This window comes from Coffea arabica, chromosome 3e (genome assembly GCF_036785885.1).
Source record: "Coffea arabica cultivar ET-39 chromosome 3e, Coffea Arabica ET-39 HiFi, whole genome shotgun sequence".
Classification (NCBI taxonomy): Eukaryota; Viridiplantae; Streptophyta; class Magnoliopsida; order Gentianales; family Rubiaceae; genus Coffea; species Coffea arabica.
Window position 1 is genome coordinate 8,972,362 of NC_092315.1, and position 15,275 is coordinate 8,987,636.

Genomic DNA, 15,275 nt, shown 5'->3' on the forward strand with positions numbered 1-15,275 from the left:
ACTCGTTAAGAAATACATCAAATCTTGAAAGAAATACCAAAAATATAACTTATTATGTAACTGGAATTATCAGATTTAAGCCTAAGGTTTTTTTTTTTTTAACCCTCCATCTCCTCTCCACACCCCTTTCCACCCCCAACTGTCAGTCTTGTGATTCAAACTTTGAACTTGACGGAGGAGGAAGCTCTTAGCCTTGGACCAACCCAGCCCAGGGGCATGAAGCCAAAAGTTCGAGTGATGATAAAACAGTAACATAAAATTATAGGCCTAGCAACAGATATTAGTATAATTTCACACTGACCTCATCACGGACGTGCAAAAACGTGTTCCATGCTGGTGGACCATGATTTTGGTGATTAGGTCCAACATTAAATTTCTCATTAGCAATTTCAAAGTTGATGGATATAATTTCTCTAGGTTTAACTGTTTAAGTACTCATTCTTCTTTTTCTAATACTAGGTATGGCCAAGCTCATAAATATGCCAAATAGAAATTTCTATACGACCTCTTAAATAAAGTTTGGATTTTTCTTTGGTAAGTCACATTCATCTCTACCATATTCCAACTTAATTTCAACGAGAATATGTACAAGAAATCATATTTAATTCATCATCATTGAAAGTAACACATCAATGTGCGAACCATTCATTCCCAAACTAAGTAATTGTCTTTCTTCATAGCTACCTACTAAGCATTCTTGTGATGTTAGTCATGCTTCTCTAATCTAAATTATTTGGCTATTGCTTTTCTAAATCTTTCACTAAAATTGACAATCAACTGGACTAAACATTCTATAATAGTGTTTTATATGTCTTCGTGAGGGAGAATTTTGATAGTAATAAAACACTTGAAATAGTCAAACTAAGAAGCTGTCTTTCTTTATAAATGCTTGGTACTTACTAAGCATACTGGTGATGTTAGTTATGTTTCTGGACATTTCCCGCGGTCCCGCCCCCTCCTTACCTCAAAAATTCTTTTGCAATTTCCCCGCTCGCTGCCATCATTTTGAAGCGTAGATGAGTTGTAGAGAGGGGAATTGACAAGAGAGTGGAGATGGGGTATGATTATGATGAGCAGAATGAAAAACATCAGCACCATGAAGCAGTAGATGGGCTGTTCAATCTTTTCAATAAAGCCAACAATGATCTCGCCATGCTCCATGACAGACTTGACAAGGAGTTCAAGCAAATCTACCCCGATAATGCAAACCCAATGAAGCTTGTGGCCAGAATCAAGAAAATTCAGGAGGAGGTATCATCCCTTAATGAGCAGTGTCGTGAACTTCTTGCAGCCAAGCAGGATTTAATTGACAAAGCCAGGGTAATCTTGGTTGGAAACAGGTCATTACTGCAGAGGCTTCAAGCGTCAACAGGGGTTCCAGTTACTGATGATTCTAATGACTCTGCATACACAAACTTCAATCAGATAATTGAGGAGTGGACAGTTCAAGTGAGATCAAGAACAGTTATCTTCAAAAAGTAAGTATGCTATCTGGAGCTTCAATGTTTTGTCAAAAGGGCTACCAGCTAGATATTGAAGGGCTCTATGGCTTACTTCAGCTTGTATGTGAGGAATATCATCAACAAAGAAAAGATTCTGCCTTGATGGATTTGACCTATATGAGTCGGGATAAAATATAAACTGCTATGTGCAAAAACAATTACCAAGCAAGTTATATCTTGCAGGATATAGTTTCTTCATGTGCAGATTCCCTCTGCAATGAATGTGATGAGAAGCAGGAGTCAGGTCCTGAAGACATAAACCATCTGCTCTTCTCAGCAATCGTTCCAGGCAACTGAAGATTTTGTTTGTTTGTGCGCATGCACGCAAGTGTGTGTATGTGTGTTCTTTTCTTTTCTTTTTTTTTTTGAATTTTATTGGTGCATAAGTAAAGATTTTGACTAGTCATTGTTCCCAAGCTAGTCAAAGCCAGTTCATTAACCTCTGAAGTTGGTAAAGCTTTTGCAGTGATACTTGTATTTGTATGCATTTTAGTTCCTTGGACATATATGCCTGCACTATGTAGTGGTGACATAGTATTTTCTAGCGCTTATTCTTTCCCTAGTGTTCTTCTTTTCCTGTAAAGTAAGCAGCAAAATATGATTTTGAAACATAATTGTCTCTATTTCCCACTCTCAACTTGGAAAAAAAAAAAAAAAAAAAGTTATGTTTCTCTATTCTAAATTATTTGGCTATTGTTTTTCTGAATTTTTCACTAAAAATGACACTTAACAGGGCTAAACATAGTACGATAGTGTCTTTTGTCTTCTTGGGGGGGAAGTTTGATAGTAATACAACACTTCAAATAATCAACTTTTTAATTTTATTAATCTAAGAAAAAAGAATTTAGTGAGTAGTTGCTACTAAAGTGATACATACAACATGCAATGTCACCTGCTCCTGTACTAGCCTTCAAAAAAAGAGAAAGAGCCTTTAATATGCTTGAAGACATGGTTCGAAGACTCGGCCGAGACCGAGACGACTCGGCCGAATAGTCACCGTCTCGGCCCTTGCCGATACGATACCGTGACGAAACGATACCGAGATACTTAACTCGCCGAAATGTCACCGTGAAGGGTTGAAATGGCCGAGTCACACCGAATCACTCCAAGTCATCCCGAGTTAATTCGAATTTTTATTATTTTTACTAATTTTTTAATTATTTTTATTTATCATATTTTTTACAACTTTTAGAATATTAAATATTTCAAAAATTCGCGTCTCGTCGAGACCGCGACCGATATGCCGAGACTGATGTAGAACGGTCCAAGCCGCGACCGCGACTTTGAACCATGACTTGAAGATGGCATCGGTTCATGTGTCAACTTGCTAAAATAACTAAATCAACTCCAAATTCGAATTCTGAAGTTGATAGTGAGAGGAGATCTTAGTCACTGGACCAACCCGGCCCAGTGATATGAAGTCAAAGGTTTGAATGATGATAAAACAAAAACAGAAAAATATAGGCCTAGCTATAGTAATTAGGTGATGTTGGTGTATATTTTCACACTGACCTCATCACGGACGTGTAAAAACATGTTCCATGCTGCTGGACCCTGATTTTGGTGATTAGGTCCAACGTTACCACAAATTAATTTATGGGGTGCATTACCACATTTTTAGGCCTATAAATAGAAGGAGTCTGGTTCTCTGCTATACCAAGTTTTCGACAGTAACCACTTACAAATATCTATTTTCATCCTTATTAATTAGCAAGCTAGCTCTTTAAGGAAAAAATGGCTGCAGCCAAATCTGCTATTGGCAGAGGAAAGGTAAATAGCGTTTGGAAGAGTATAAGGAGTTGCAAATTACAGTAACATTAACATTCTTGAATTTTCTTAAGCAATATTTTATGTTTTCTAGTTGTCTACACACATTAATTGGTCTCATGAATTGTCTGATTAAGCTTCTTCTGAGTGATACAGTTTGTTATTAATTGGTCGGATTTAGTTTTCTTATAAGCAGTTTGTTTATTTGAAAGGATTCTGATTGATTTTGGGAACTCAATTGTTTGGGTTTCACAGAACGACATCAGTTCACTAGAACCAGTGAAGCCAGCTGACCCTCACGTGATCCAGATCGGACAATATGTAGTGGAACAATGTCACCACGGCCAGCTGCTTTTCGTCGCCGTGGTTGGCGGATTCACCTGGAGCGGTGATGGAGGTTATTACTACGCACTTATCATTGAAAATCAGGATAGCGACGGTGCCACATATCTCCACAAAGCACTTGTTCTTGAGACCCCAAGTGAAACGAAACTCATCTGGCACAAGAAATAAGCAAGCACTGCTGTTGATCAACTGAGGATCAACGACATTAAGTACTCTAATTATATAGTGTCTTTGGTGTGGTTTTCAGTTTCTGCATGGATGATGTACTGCTGGCATGAATACATCTCCCTGCTGTTGTACTAATATGTAATGTGCAGTTCTACCAACAAAAATGCACCGTTAAATAAAAAAAATCCGTCGGTGTTTGAGTTTGTGTCATTGTACTAGTATGTCAAAGGTGCACTTATACGAACAAAAATGCACCATTAAATAAATAAAAACAGCCGTCTGTGTTTGAATTTATATCAATGTATTTTGTTTCTCTGTTACTTGCAAGCAGGTTCCAATCACTAAGTTTTGTATGTCAACTAGATACTATACTCATGATTATAAAAGCTTACTAGTTAAATATTACTTAAAATGAATCCAAATCTTAAAAGGAAATGAAAGATTAAATGATATATTGAGAGAAAGACATATAACTCAAAAACTAGAGTTCAAATATGAGATTTTCTGCTTTCTACAACCATTCTTTTGGTCATCTCTAAACAATGTGTATCTTACCATGTGCTAAATAAGTTTAGAATGCATAGGTATGAGCAAAGAATGATATGCTCTCTTTAAAATGTGACAACAAAATTAATAGATCTACATACTTATCCCCATTTTTTGTTTGAAATTCAATGAATTAGAGATCATGAAATTCAACACAAAATCATTCAAGCAATCAAGAAGAAAATAACATCTTACGGTTAATATTAAGGAAAAAAATTAGACTTTCCTCCCCCTTCAGTTTTAGAACTATGTTTAGTTTTCCTTTTAGTCCAAAACTCCCTCTTGATTTCACTGTAGCTAAATGCTTAGGCACTTGACATATGGTAAGATACACACATATTTATATGTACGTACATACACACACACACCCACACACACACAGATATATATATATATACACATAACACATATATACACACACATATGCACACTAGTAACAGAGAAGGTGTTTTCCACGTGAATATGATGCGTTTCGATTTTCCTTTTCTTCTCAAAAATTTAAAAAAAAAATCAATGAAATTGAGATAAAAATAATGTGATATTAAACGTTTATATTTTTTTATATTTTTTGAAACATGATTTATCCTAACCAACACAAATGCGCAAGAAGCAAAGTATCCTTTATCACAAGAGCACTTTTGTTTTGTAATAACATCAATATTTTCGTCTTTTGGTTGAATTTGAATGACTTGAATGTTGTTCTCTTTTATGCCATTTGAGTTAAAGTTTTTATCTTCCTAAATAGTTTATTGTTCCCCTTTACGTCATTCTATGAATTTTTTATTAGTTTTAGTAAGTTTTTTCCTTTATTATTTCTATTAATGGTGGAATGTAAAATGATTGAAAGTGCTATTGTAATTATAAAATAAATTTAATGCATTTAAGGTAATGACTAGTGTTATAGCTGTATACCAATTTGAATAGATGTACCTTTGGTGTAGGCATGGCCACGGTTCCAGAACGAACCGCAAATATACAAGTTAAAAAAATCGAATTACACCAATTCACTGCAAACATACGTACATGTAATCCAAGAAGTAGATATCGCTCTTGCGGACCTCCGTGTGCCCCGTCTTCTTTGGGATGACATTGTGAGCCATCATGTAAATGATAAGCCGATGACGAGGTTCGAAGACATTAGCCAAAATGGTCTCCTTCCTTGTAGAGCGAAAAGGTTGGTACTCAAGACCAAACCTAGCCATGGCCAGCGAGGGATCCCACCTCCTATTCGGGGGAACAAACTCCTTCTTCAAATCTACTGGACGGCCGTCATCCATACACCCCAAAATAGCGGCCAAATCTTGACGTGACAAGGTGATTCGTCTTCCACGTACCCAGGACTCAACTATTTCTCCACTATAGCGCGCCTTACTCTCAATGTTAGTGTAAAACTCGCGCACCAAGTCTGGGTAGTAATGGTTTGGAAGGGTGAGAATCGGAGCCCATCCTAGCTGAGCAAAAGCATCTGAGATGTTGTACATCATCTCAACTGGTGGACTGACATGCATCTCAAACAAAAACTCCAAATTAACACGCGCCTCATGCCACTCCTGATTCCTCCGAGTGTTGAACCTCGCACTGTCAAATAATGATTTTCCCGCTCCACGGGAAGTGCCCTCACCCGGTTGACGGCTAACTGGTGGAGGAGAAGGTGAATTCTCCTCCTCAGTCACTTCCATCTCTTCATTAACCTCCCTCTCCTCACTACTAGAGGATGAAAGTACCGCTCTTCTTCCCCTTGGCATAGTACCTAAAAGAAAATGTTGCCATTAACCACATGTACTTAGACACAATTCACAATTTGGCAATGAATATCCTAAAATGATCCAAATAATCTCCAATTTGTCCCTTCAAGTGCTAATTCGTCCAATAACTAATGTAAAAGGACCAAACAAGAAGAGCCATAATTTTATGCCAAAAATTGCTCAAAATCACCAATTGAAATAAGATATGGAATAATTATAACCCAATTAGTGAAAATAGCAACAATTATGATTATAACTATTTAGAATTAACAATAATAATATGCTTTTAGCTATAATCATGTTTAGGCAAAAATTAAATCCATTAACTCACCAAATCAACCAAATTACTCACTATACACAATGCACATGCTCAAACATCATCAACTAACCATTCTTAACCATAATTAATCATCACTAATGGCTCAAAAACATCCTAACTCCATTTCCCAATTTCCTTCAAATATAGCAATTATCAATTTAAAATCACTAGTAAACCAATAATTTGCTACATTTAAACACATAAACATGCTTAAACAATGTTAACAAGCATGAATAAAATAAAAAATAGTCAAATACATCATCAAATTTTTGAAATTAAAAGATGTCAGAAAACTCAGGATAAAAAAATATGAACTTCTAAAATCAAAAGATTTGATGAAGAAACTTATCTCAATCACATAGAAGGATGTTTGGTGATGCTAAAAATGAAAAAATCCTTATGAAAAAACCTCCAATTGACCTCTAATTGAAGAAATTAGAGTTGAAGAACCCTAACCTTCAATCCTTCAAAAACTGAATTTGAGGTGTTTTTCTTGGATTTCAATCGGTTAAAAAAAATTGTATGGAGCTCAAAAGGTGTTGGGTTGATGTTTTCTAGCAAGATTATGGAACAAAATTGAAGATTTGTGAGTTGGGTAGAAGAGGAGGAAAAACGCGCCTGGAAAATGGATAAGAGAAGAAGAAGAAATGTTGGAAATCGCGTTTCTACAACCTATATTCAGTCACAGAAAACGCGACTGAAAACGCGCCTTCAACTCTCGTTTTTTAAGTGGCGTTTTATGCACAAATCTTGCAGCAATGAAAACGCGACTATGTAGGAAAACGCGACTTTGAGTCGCGTTTCTGAAGTCGCGTTTTTGAATCTTGATCCAGGCTTGAAAACGTGATTTAGCAGAAAAACGCGATTCTATGTCGCATTTTGTAGCGCGTTTTCTTCGCGTTTTCTTTGTAAACGCGTTTTCTGCTGCGACTTTTAGCAGAATTTCAACTTTTCAAAAGTTACACCAAGTACCCCAATCACTCAAAATGCATCATAGATCATTTCTTTGCCAATTTTATCGATGTGCACACATGTAAATTGATAAAAACATGCATTTTACCCCTTTTCGACGGATCAAACACACCTTTAACGCAAATCAAGGGGTTGAGTGGCTTGATCAAGGTTCGCCTTTTTTACCTCAAATGGTCATTCTTGCTTCCAATTGCCAACCCTATAGCACAAAAACAACAAATCAACTAAAACACTTATTCAACCCACAAAATCACACCAAAATAACATAAGGTACTAAAATATTGGGCTGCCTCCCAACAAGCGCTTTTATTTATAGTCGTTGGCTCGACTATATCACCTCCTTTTTTCAAGGAGGTTTAGTTAACGAATAATCCACCATTTTTGGACGTGGTGAATCATTAAATGGTGACTTTATAGCAAAAGTCACATGATTTAATGATGTGAGAAATGAAAGTGACTTACCTATTCCAAGTGTTTCATAGATATTACCTTGAATATGCACCACTTGAGAATTCACCAAAGGAAATGCCATGAGAGTATCTTGGGCAGGAATACCTTTAAAACATGTACTTTTTATACACTCTTCAAGAGGGGTGAAAAATGAGTCATTAAAACTCACCTCTTGAGATTCAAAGTTAGTTCCAAAGATATTATTATGTGAAATGGACATTTCTTTATCGAAACACACTTGAGATTCATCATTTTCATCAAAATGCAACCCAATTTCACATACAACATTCCCACCATTCATGCTAGGATCATTTTGCAAATTATTAGAGGAAATAACTTCACACAATGCATTCAATTGCTCATGTATTTTACTAAAGTGAGAAGCTAATTCATCTATTCTTTCCTCAATCCTATCAAAACGGTCGGAAGTTGCATTTGCTAGCTTTTTTATTGCTAAATCAAATTGATTAGAAAAATTTTCTATAACTAGCTCCCAAGATACATTAGAATCATTAGCTAATGATTCACTTTCTAACTCCCAAGGTAGAGGTGCATTAGCTAACTTCTCTATTGCCAACTCCCAAGATGGTTTTGATTCATTTTGGACACTTTCAAGTTAGTAATCATAAAAATACGGATAATCACTATATGCACATTGATTTTCCCAACCATAAGCAGGAGAATTAACACTATATCGATCAAAACAAGGATTGTAATGCTCTAATTCATCATAATAATCCACATTTTGTACTTGCATACATGTATTAGTAGCATGATAACCTCCACACAAGTCACAAATCACATGATAAGAATTAAAAGCATTAACATTCCTCCCTTGCTCAATTTCATGCATAATTATATCCATTTGAACTTCTAACATCATAACATCAAATTTAGCTTTTAAACACCTTAAACCATCTTCAAAAGACATACATTCAGTAAATTCTTGGTTACCTCTATTGAAAGAGCTTTGCACTTGGTAACCATCCATTGTCAATCTTCCACTTCTCAAGTATTGTCCTCCAAATTGATCTATCCTCCTTATCACCTAAAATTGCTTTTAAACAACTTAAGAGCAAGATTAGTAAGAAAAATAGGTGATAAAATGCATACACACATAAAACACTAAAATAACAGAAAATAACCTTCACACAATAACTAATAAAATGTCTAAACTAATAAAGTTGCTCTTCAAACAGATATTACCAAATCTTCCCCGACAACGGCGCCAAAAACTTGACGGGTATTTTACATACGTACAAGTTAAAAAATCGAATTACACCCGTTCACTGCAAGTATATAGGTCAACTAGTAGTTTAGGGTATATATCGGGTCGATCCCACAGGAAAGAGTGAACAATTACCGGTATTACTAAAGCTTCTCTATTATTTAGACTATCAATGAATTATAACAAATTTAACCTACTGAAATTATACAAAATAACAAATAAAAGCTCCTTAGGTTGTGGTATCCCTAACTACTCATGCAAGTGTTATATTTGGATCATTGAGTACTACATCTAGGCTAGTTATGGTGTAATTTCCTTATGCATTTGAATCCTACTTTCGTAGTGAATCAATTATACTTATAATTAATCCATACATATTCTCATGGTTATGAAATTAGCTACAAGTTCATTTCTTCAGTGAAATTACATGAAATGAATCACTAAAAACCACATAGGTGCACCTCTACTTTCATGAGTGTACTCCCTATGTTTAGCACTTCTTGAACTAGTGTTAAATCTCAATTTTTATTGCAGAAATAACAGCTTAGATAATCACAATTAATGGTACCAGATTAATCATGATTTAAAGAGCTAAAGTACTAAATAACTTGCTCAAATCATAGCAATCAAATAACCAAATAATAAACACTAACAATCATAGAAAGTTCAACCAAACCCAAGGTATAAACTTTAAAGACACATAATAAACACAAAATCCAGAACTTGTATATTAACTAAACTTGGAATCAGGTACAAAAGATAAAGATTTGGAAGGAATACAACCCTTGTCACATGAGCTTTCTTCCTTGCCTTCTTCATCCTCCATCTTCTTCTTCATCTAGCTAATAACAAGAATGGATGAACTATCTTACTCTACACTAAACTAAACTAACACTAGGAAGATGAAAAGAGCTACATTTCTGCAACTTCAAGCTTCTCCCATATGTCTTCTCTTCTACATTTGCTAGCTAGAGAGAATTTGCTATCAGAAATTCTGGCTACGTAAGGATCTCTTGACCTCTCCCAATGTCTCTGCATAAAAACTGCTCAAGAGCTCCCTTTTTCCAAGTCAAATTCCACCTTTTGATTCCCAAATCTCAACTTTGTTAGGATAGTCAATAACCAATGTTTTGACTTGAAAATAAACCACTTTTCTTGCCCTTTTGTCTTCTGAAGCATGTGCACCGAATTCCTTTGCATCTTATAGCTGGAAAGTGGTATGAACACAAGAGAAATGGCTGAGTCAAATTGCAGAATTTCGGCTACAAAACGCGCCTACACAAAACGCGACATCAACTCGCGTTTTGTCTACTCGCGTTTTCACTCTGGCCTTATTTCAACTGCAACTTTCTCCAGGATAAAGGCCGAACTAGCTTTTGTGCAAAACACAAAAGTTGTAGCCCTTTGCGTTAGATTTCCAATGCTTCAAGAATCATCCAAATCGGAGCTTTGTAGGCTGAGATATGATGGAAATACTATCACCTGGTCAAACCTCTGTTTTAACTTCCGACCACAGAATGCAGTTTCTGTATTCCGACTTTTTGTCCATGAAAATGGTAGAATTGGATTTCGATGTATGCATACGAATTGTAGATCTCTTTCTTAGCTTTAAAATGGTATAAAGATCACCTCAATCCGATAAGTGTAGCGCCAGATATGGTCGAAATACCGAAAAGTGTCAAAACTGACTTGTATTGCATTTCCTCACTTGAACGTTTTTCACTTCATTCTTCTTGTTACCACTTGAATTCATCACCAATTATCTACTTTTCACCTCATTTGACATCCATTGGTGATTGAATCATCATTCCTGCATAAAAATGAAGTTTTTACCATTAAAATCACTAAAAATGCAATATTATCCACTTTTACCAAAAATATATAATTTTACCAAAAACCTCTTTATTTTAATTATAAAACTAAATAATCAACTCAAAATTAACTAATAAAATGCACTTAAAAATACGTAAAATAAACTCTTATCAGCACCATCTAAGATGGTTCTGGTTCTGGCTCCAGAACCGCCGGTTCTGGTTCTTCAAAGAGGTAGAACCAGAACCGCACCATCTAAGATGGTTCTGGTTCCAGAACCGCCGGTTCTGCTTCTTCAAAGAGATAGAACTAGAACCGCACCATCTGGTTCTGGTTCCGGTTCTGGTTCCTTATAGTTTTGATTTCGATTCCTTGTTTTTCTGGTTCTAATTCCGTATAGTTGTATACAATTTTATTTAATTTTTATCTTTACCAATTTAAATACGAATATAACAATATATTTAAAATTTTAAATAGAATGTAAAAAATAAATACAAAATAAAGATCATATTTTAATTTTATTATTATTCAACAAAGTACGAAGTAATAAATAGATAATACAAATTTTATGAAAAATACATTACATTGTCAAATTAAAAAATACATAACACTATCAAATGGTAATCATTTTAAATGGAAAAGAAAATACTTGATTTTTTCATTGAAATTGAGATGAAATATCAAAACAAACATTAATTATTTAATCATTTTCATTGCTTGCGACGGCACTAGAATCAGTTGTATAATTGAAATCTTCTTCTTCATCTTTTTCCATTTCTTGTTGTCTATATTCTGCTCTAGTCCAATCATCCACGTATGCTTGAATTTCTAGTGATTCTGGGCTTAATCTCGATCTTGTCTCATCCAAAATACTTGCACCGGCACTAAAAGCTTGTTCCACTGCTACTGTTGATGCTGGAGTTGCTAATATTTGCTTAGCAATAAGGGAGAGGATAGGATAATTCTTTGATTTTCGCTTCCACCAGTCAAGGACTTTAAACTGTTTCGTTAAGCTACTATCATCATGCTCAAACTTGGTAGTTAGATATGATTCAAGTTCCGTATTAGTATTGAGTGAACCCTTTATTTATATTAATTTTTTTTAACAGTTCTAGAACCGGCAGTTCTGGTTCTAGTTCTATTTTTTAGAGAACCAGAACCAGAACGTTTATCCAAGGTTCTACCACGGTTATGGTTCCACGGTTTTGGTTCCGGTTCTGGTCCGGTTCCAAACAGTCCGGTTTCGATCCGGTTCCCGGTTCCAAGTGGAACCATGGCCATGCCTACTTTGGAGTGTTGGCAGAACTATGCGTTTTGTTGAAAAATGAGGATTGATGGTTCAGGAAATGGATATTTAATTTATAGGCCAAGCTAATTTGGTGATCTTTGAGGATATTTCCACACTGACCTAGTCACCGATGTGTCAAAACGTGTTCTACATTGGTCCTTGTCAAATTTTCACACGTATTAAATTAATTATAAGACGGCGCAAAATTCAAGTTCATCATAGTAGCAGCTCCGACCATGACACTGGATGACTCCAATTGCACTGTATGACTTAATACTTAGATTTCTGAGTTACTTCTATATGATTACCTGATCTTTCATGTATTTATGACTGATAAGAGTTTATTTTACGTATTTTTAAGTGCATTTTATTAGTTAATTTTGAGTTGATTATTTAGTTTTATAATTAAAATAAGGAGGTTTTTGGTAAAATTATATATTTTTGGTAAAAGTGGATAATATTGCATTTCTATTGATTTTAATGGTAAAAACTTCATTTTTATGCAGGAATGATGATTCAATCACCAAAGGATGTCAAATGAGGTAAAAAATAGAGATTTGGTGATGAATTCAAGTGGCAACAAGAAGAATGAAGTGAAAAACGATCAAGTGAGGAAATGCAATACAAGTCAGTTTTGACACTCTTCAGTATTTTGACCATATCTGGAGCTACCCTTATCGGATTGAGGTGATCTTTATACCATTTTAAAGATAAGAAAGAGACCTACAATTCGTATGAAGACATCGAAATCCATTTCTGCCATCTTCATGGGCAAAACGTTGGAATACAGAAGCTGCATTCTGTGGTCGGAAGTTAAAACAGAGGTTTGAACAGGTGACAGTATTTCGATCATATCTCAGGCTACAAAACTCCGATTTGGATGATTCTTAAAGCATTGGAAAGCTAACTCAAAGGGCTACAACTTTTGTGTTTTGTACAAAATCTAGTTCGGCCTTTATGATAGATAAAATCGCAGATGAAGTAAGGCCAAAGTGAATACGCGAGTACACAAAACGTGACTTGTAACCGCGTTTTGTGTAGGCGCGTTTTATAGCCGAAATTCTGCAATTTGACTCAGCCAATTCTCTTGTGTTCATACCACTTTCCAGCTATAAGATGCAAGGGAATTCGGTGCACATGCTTCAGAAGACAAAAGGGCAAGAAAAGTGGCTTATTTTCAAGTCAAAAATATTGGTTTTTGACTATGCTAACAAAGTGGAGATTTGGGAATCAAAGGATAGAATTTGACTTGGAAAAATGGAGCTTTTGAGTAGTTTTTATGCAGAGATAGAGGGAGAGGTCTGAACATCCATTCGTAGCTTAGCTTCTTACAGAAAAACATAGTCTCTCTAGCTAGGTACTTGCAAGGGACAATTGAGGTTTCATCTTGTAATCATCTAAGTTCAAGACAAGGAGATTTTTGGAAGGCTTCACCATATCTTGGCTAAGACTTTCTTTACTCTTTTTGTATTTGTAAATTCATGATGATTTGCATTAATGAAGTTATGAGTGTTTCATCATTCATGAGTAGCTAATTTCCTTTATCTAGGGAGTAGATGAAGCTTATGGCCAAATGATATGAAGTGATTGTGATTTATGCTTGTTATGTCTTGTATTAACTTATCTACTTGTGTATGTTGGATTACTTGTTGTTGCTTGATCACCAATAGCAGGTTTATAGTTGTTTTTACTCATTGAGAAATGGTAAAAATAATGGAATGACATAAGTAGAGCTTGAGTAGTATATTCATGAGAATAGAAATACATTCAAGTGGATGAAATCTGCATTTCATGTGTGAATAAGAACAGATTTAGTATTTACCAAGAGATTAGGAAAAACTAATCTGTTTTAACCCATTATTATCATGAGAATGTGATTTTGGTATTTCTGGAAATGAATCCTTGGTTAAACAAGAGCAGTAACAAGTGTTGAATTAATTCATTTTAGATCTTTTGTGTTATAAGTGGAATCTACATCCCTAGATCTTAATATTTAGTGAATTCTACTCCTATTGTGAAATTGCATTTATCTATTTAAGAATTTTTGTAGTTGAATTAAAATCTGAAGTTTCTGCTTAAATTAATTGTAAGTCTAAATAATAGAGTAAATTAGTATCTAATAATTGTTTTAATTGCTCCTCGTGGGATCGACCCGATACACATCTTGTACTACAATTGCGACCTGTATACTTGCAGTCCAACGGGTGTAAAATCGGAATTAAACTTGCATTGATACAAAAATCCCGTCAATGACTATACTAAACTGCAACCATGACCATGTCACAATAGTCTTCCCTCTTCTGTAACTTTTTGAGTATCAATAAAAGTGATATTTGCATAAAATATTGGTTTAAAAACGGAATAACATATGTTTGCTTCCTTTTAAGAGCATGGATAAGACTTGTTTTAAGTGATGACTTAAATGCACCTTCCTCAATTGCACTTAATGAGTGGATAAATATATGCAATCACAATAATTGCACACCTTGCATTTCGATATGTTCCATAATTAACTATACATTTCAAAAAAAGACTAACACCTAGTTATATTTTCTAAAAAATAAAGTAACACCTAGCCAAACTGAAATTTTAACATTAAAACAATGTATATTGAATAGAAAAAATAACTGTAAGGTGTGAGACATAAGTTGGTGAAAGGACAGATTTCATTTCAATGCTGCGTCATTAGAGTCTAACTTTGACCTAAAGTTCTTCTTCTTCTTTTTTTATCCTTGGAACATGTTTAATTGATCAATATTTTCTCCTTATTCTATAATCTTGGATAATCTTTGTTTAAAACATTTTTTTTGTGAAAAACAGTTTGTTGCCTATTGGGAGGCAACCCAATATTTTAGTATTTTATTTCAATTTAGTGTGATTTTTGGGTTTAGTTAAGTATTGATATTTTGTTATGTTTGTTTTGTAGCAATGGGAAAAAGAAGCAAAAGAAGCCAATTGAGGTGAAAATGGCGAATTTCGATCATGAAACTTAATTCCTTGATTTGAGTAATTGTTGTTCTTGATTTGTTAAAGAGGGTTAGAATGCATGTTTTGATCATTTTACATATGCGCGCATTGATTATTTTGACAAAAGAATGATCTAGAATGCATTTTGAGAAATTGGGATAAAGTG

At 34.8% G+C, this 15,275-nt stretch overlaps 1 protein-coding gene and 1 long non-coding RNA gene across 2 annotated transcripts; both read left to right on the forward strand.

Annotated features, from left to right (window-relative positions):
- Positions 1-936: 936 nt before the first annotated feature.
- LOC113737301 (uncharacterized) lies at positions 937-2,057 on the forward strand. The gene is made up of 2 exons (XM_027264551.2): positions 937-1,465; positions 1,726-2,057. The coding sequence occupies exons 1-2, from the start codon at positions 1,054-1,056 to the stop codon at positions 1,797-1,799; spliced, it is 486 nt and encodes a 161-aa protein (XP_027120352.2). The 5' UTR covers positions 937-1,053; the 3' UTR covers positions 1,800-2,057.
- A 1,115-nt stretch (positions 2,058-3,172) lies between these two features.
- LOC140038641 (uncharacterized) lies at positions 3,173-4,076 on the forward strand. The gene is made up of 2 exons (XR_011842216.1): positions 3,173-3,272; positions 3,525-4,076. It is a non-coding gene; the product is annotated as an uncharacterized lncRNA (long non-coding RNA).
- The last annotated feature ends 11,199 nt before the right edge of the window (positions 4,077-15,275 follow it).